The sequence below is a fragment of the Salminus brasiliensis genome, chromosome 18 (assembly GCF_030463535.1).
Source record: "Salminus brasiliensis chromosome 18, fSalBra1.hap2, whole genome shotgun sequence".
In the NCBI taxonomy this organism is placed as follows: domain Eukaryota; kingdom Metazoa; phylum Chordata; class Actinopteri; order Characiformes; family Bryconidae; genus Salminus; species Salminus brasiliensis.
Window position 1 is genome coordinate 18591357 of NC_132895.1, and position 3899 is coordinate 18595255.

Here is a 3899-nt window from a genome sequence, read left to right on the forward strand (position 1 = left end):
TCATGTCACTAAACAAAGGAGTGCAATTAGTAAGGCTGAAGAGCACTGCCCCACTGCTTCATGCATAAAATAGCAATTTGAAACAATCAATGTAACAGACGTGCCCCAGTGTTAAGGTTCGCCTTGCCCTGTGTTTTGCATAATGTTCAACTGTTCAACAATTAAAATTACAAACTGTGACCCAATACATGAAAAGAAAGATTACGTAGCTGTGTAGAAAGATCACTGAAGGTGTGCCATCACGCTCATTTTAGGAATACCATGCCACCAGGTGAATTTCAGAATGGCAGAAATGAAAGGGATTTTTAAAAAAGTCTTCTGTGGCGACCTGAACGGACCTGCCGCAAAGAGAAGTGTTTCAAACCTGACAGATTTTATCCTGGGTACACTTTCCTCCAAATGTATCATGTTTGGAACAATAACAAACCATTCATAGTGTGTCTGAAATTCCAATATATTTTATTGGAACATGGTGAACTGAGAAAAATAACCTTTACGGTGCAATATATAAAACATTACATGGCTATAAAATATGAATGCATAAAAATAGCAGTGTTTCTTGCTGTAAGGGAGCCACATAATAAATCTCTTTATGCAACCACCGACTGATCACTGCAGAGTCACAAACAAGATAAACCTGAAGTGATGACTTTTTGAGTGTAACTGAGTTTAATCAACAATGAAATCATACCATATCAGTCCTAAAGAGTGATTAGCGGCAGAATACAGTACTTTGCCAATCTAGTGGAGGAGACATACTACACTAGGCAATAACTACCACTAAATTGAAAAGATCAAGCATGAGATTTTACAGATGTTTTGCTGCTGCCCCAGCCTTTTGCACTCTGTCCGACTGATAAACATCTATGTTGGGACCCAAGCCCACCTGGACGTTTTCTGAAAGAGTCTGTCTGGACGCCATGTAACGTTTGCGGCGATTCGCTCTGTAGACCTCCAGCCTCTTCATTTCAGCAGCAGGGTCCTCTAGAACCCCTTCCCACCTCAGACTCTCCTGCACCTGGCTGCTCAGTTCCGTTTTGCCTTCCTCAGGTGGAACTGGGTTCTCTTGCACAGCAGGCGGTGTAGTTTTGCATTTGCGGCTCTTCCTTGTGCCCCTCTCTTTAGTGTGACCTCTGGTGTGGTTTGGCTCATGGCTGTTCTCTGTTTTGGTCCACTCTTCTGCCTGGGGCTTCTCTGGAGCAAATCCAAAACAATGAGCCGGGGTAGATAGAGTACAACTTCACTCCCCAACAAAACCTGTATGCTGAGTAGGTAAACTGATGGTATTAAACATGGATCTATTTCTTTAAGCAGTCTCGAGACACGGGGTTTCAGCATGTCTTGAGGTGTGACTTTTACTCAGATTGTCTACCTTGAGTATTTTCTGGACATTTAATAGCTGTAACTAGGGAGTAACTCTTGTTAGCAAAGAAGCAATGTTTGACCCCTGTGAATGCTTGAGTATTTTAAATGGAAAAGCCATTATTTAAGAGGTAGAGTCCATTTACAACCTTTACAGCCTGCTGCGGGACCAAATGCTGAAGAACACTTCCCGAAAGTGGTCTTAAAAATGAATCTACACTATTTTCCCTGCACCACAGATATATGGTTGTTTGGGCCAGGTATTGTGGGTGCCATTGACTTCCATTGAATTAGCCTTGCAGATTTACAAAACAATAATAATCATTTAAAAAAATCTATGTTTAAGCTTATATTATTTTTGTTGTCTATATTACATATACACACCAATCTAAACCAAAAAGTAACTCTGGTAACTACTCTTAGTGCTTTTTAAGTGAAGTGTTTAATAGACTTGCAGATTAAACGGATTAGGCTGATGTTCACTAAGGCCTACAGCCGAAAATCAGCATAAACAGAAATCAGGGGGCGACGTTGGCGCTAGCTGGCTCACTAACCTGAATCATCTGAATGTGAAGGTGTGCTGGGATGTCCTCTTTTCTTCAGCTCAGAGGTCGGTGCATTTTTCTCCTTAGCCTTAGCGTTTCTCCTCTTCTTTTTCCCCTCTTTGGGAATGTGCTGACCTTTCCGCGCTGTGGAGGGATTCTCCACAGTCTCCGACACTGTACTGTGAGCTGCTAAAGTCGCCATGGTGTAGCTTAGCATATATCTAGCTAGCTAGCTACTAGCTACCTTAGTTAGTTAGGATTCTGAAAATGTCACCTCATTGTTTTATTTTAACAGATGTAGTTAACTAGCTAACAAAGAGCTCTCTAAAAATATTCAAACTAAATGAAATGAATGAAAAACAACACGGAGCGCTACTCTAATGAAGAGCGGCAGACTGGGGAAAGCGGTCGCTAGTCAGTCAGTTAGCTAGTTAGTCTACTCTTGTCAGGTTCTGCCCGCTGGTGGAGCGTTTCTCCTTACATTCAGAAGCTAATTCTGGTCTAAATGCTCTGTTAAATGCTCTGTTAACGCTAAGACGAGTCTTAAAATGATGTTTCAGACTTAAGGACGGGAGTCAACAGGTCTCCAGTCTGTAGCGCAGTGGCGTTAACGCGTTAACCCAACTGAGGTTAGAAATCTCTCCAGGGTCGAAAGGCGACGCGTCTCCCTGGAAACCGAGCTCCTCCCTGTTGTTGTCGTGGGTCAGAGGCGATGTTTTTTTTACACCCGTTTTCGGGCGAAATGGGATTGGCTACGAGCTTGTCCTCACGCGCCGTCCGAAGGCTTTCCTAGTGCAGGGGGCGTGGCGTGTCGAAAAACGGGTGGAAAGATACACTCTAGACAGATAAGAGGGTAATTAAGGTAAAAACTGGGTCATCACTAAAGGTAAAGCCTTTCATAACGCGATGTGACTGTGTTCAGCGAAGTGGATAATTATTATTTAATATGTAGTATTTTACAGATGGACTGCTTACAATGACTCTGCAGGGGCACTGCCAGGGATTTTGAGGCCCATAAAAAGATATTACACTGAGCCTCATAACTCTACTCTAACAATTCTATCCAGAATACTCAATTAATACATTTTGTAGGGCCCCTGTTAGTCACAGGTCCATAGAATCGTCCTAACCTTTTCCTCCCATACAGCACCCCTTGACTCTGTTTAGTTAGTAAATGGAGATATCCATCCTCTAGTGCACTGGATCCAACCTCTCTAATAATCTCATCTCTGATCCGTGAAGAGGAAGAAGGTCAAGTCAAGTCAGATTTATTTGTATAGCGCTTTTTACAAATGTTGTTGTCACAAAGCAGCTTTACATAATTAGTGATTAATAAAAGACAGAGACAAAGAAGAAAGAAGAAATAACGTAAGACATGATGGATCAAAGACCCCCAGTAAGCAAGCCAGCGGCAACAGTGGCAAGGAAAAACTCCCTCAGAGCTGGAGGAAGAAACCGTGGGAGGAACCAAGACTCACAAGGGGGACCCATCCTCTTCTGGTCAGAACTATTTAAACGTTAATGATAAAAAATACCAAACCAGATACAACAGATAGTTAATAATGGTGATATTAATAGTGGCAGATAGTTATGAGTCCAAGTGGCAGATAGTTACGAGTCCATTTTTTAGGTTTTAACATGGTCATTAAACAGGTAGCAGTGGTAGGCTGGTGAGCCGCTGGTCTGGTATGGGTGGTGGTGGGTGGGGGACCTGCTTGTTGGTAGGTGGTAGCTGGTTTGACGCAGGTAGAGGGGACCTCAGCAGGCAATCTTTCAGCAGGCCGGGCTGGGTGGCCATTTACTTGGAGAAGGTAAAAAGAGAGAGTTAGTTCTGAGAGGAATTTTATGGAGGGCAGAGAATGTTGGGCAGAAGGTAAAGTCCATCTCACAGTCAAACAACAAGAACACATAAAGGTGAGGATGAAAGGCAGTTGAAAGACTGCTCAATGTGAATGACTGTCTGCAGCGCTTAGCTTTATTTGCTATTTGTTG

The 3899-nt window shown here is 42.8% G+C and overlaps 1 protein-coding gene across 1 annotated transcript; it reads right to left on the reverse strand.

The window, feature by feature from the left end:
• Positions 1-478: 478 nt before the first annotated feature.
• liat1 (ligand of ATE1) lies at positions 479-2542 on the reverse strand. Its single transcript, XM_072662303.1, has 2 exons — positions 1917-2542; positions 479-1194 (listed from the first exon to the last, which is right to left on the reverse strand). The coding sequence occupies exons 1-2, from the start codon at positions 2122-2124 to the stop codon at positions 809-811; spliced, it is 594 nt and encodes a 197-aa protein (XP_072518404.1). The 5' UTR covers positions 2125-2542; the 3' UTR covers positions 479-808.
• Positions 2543-3899: the final 1357 nt, after the last annotated feature.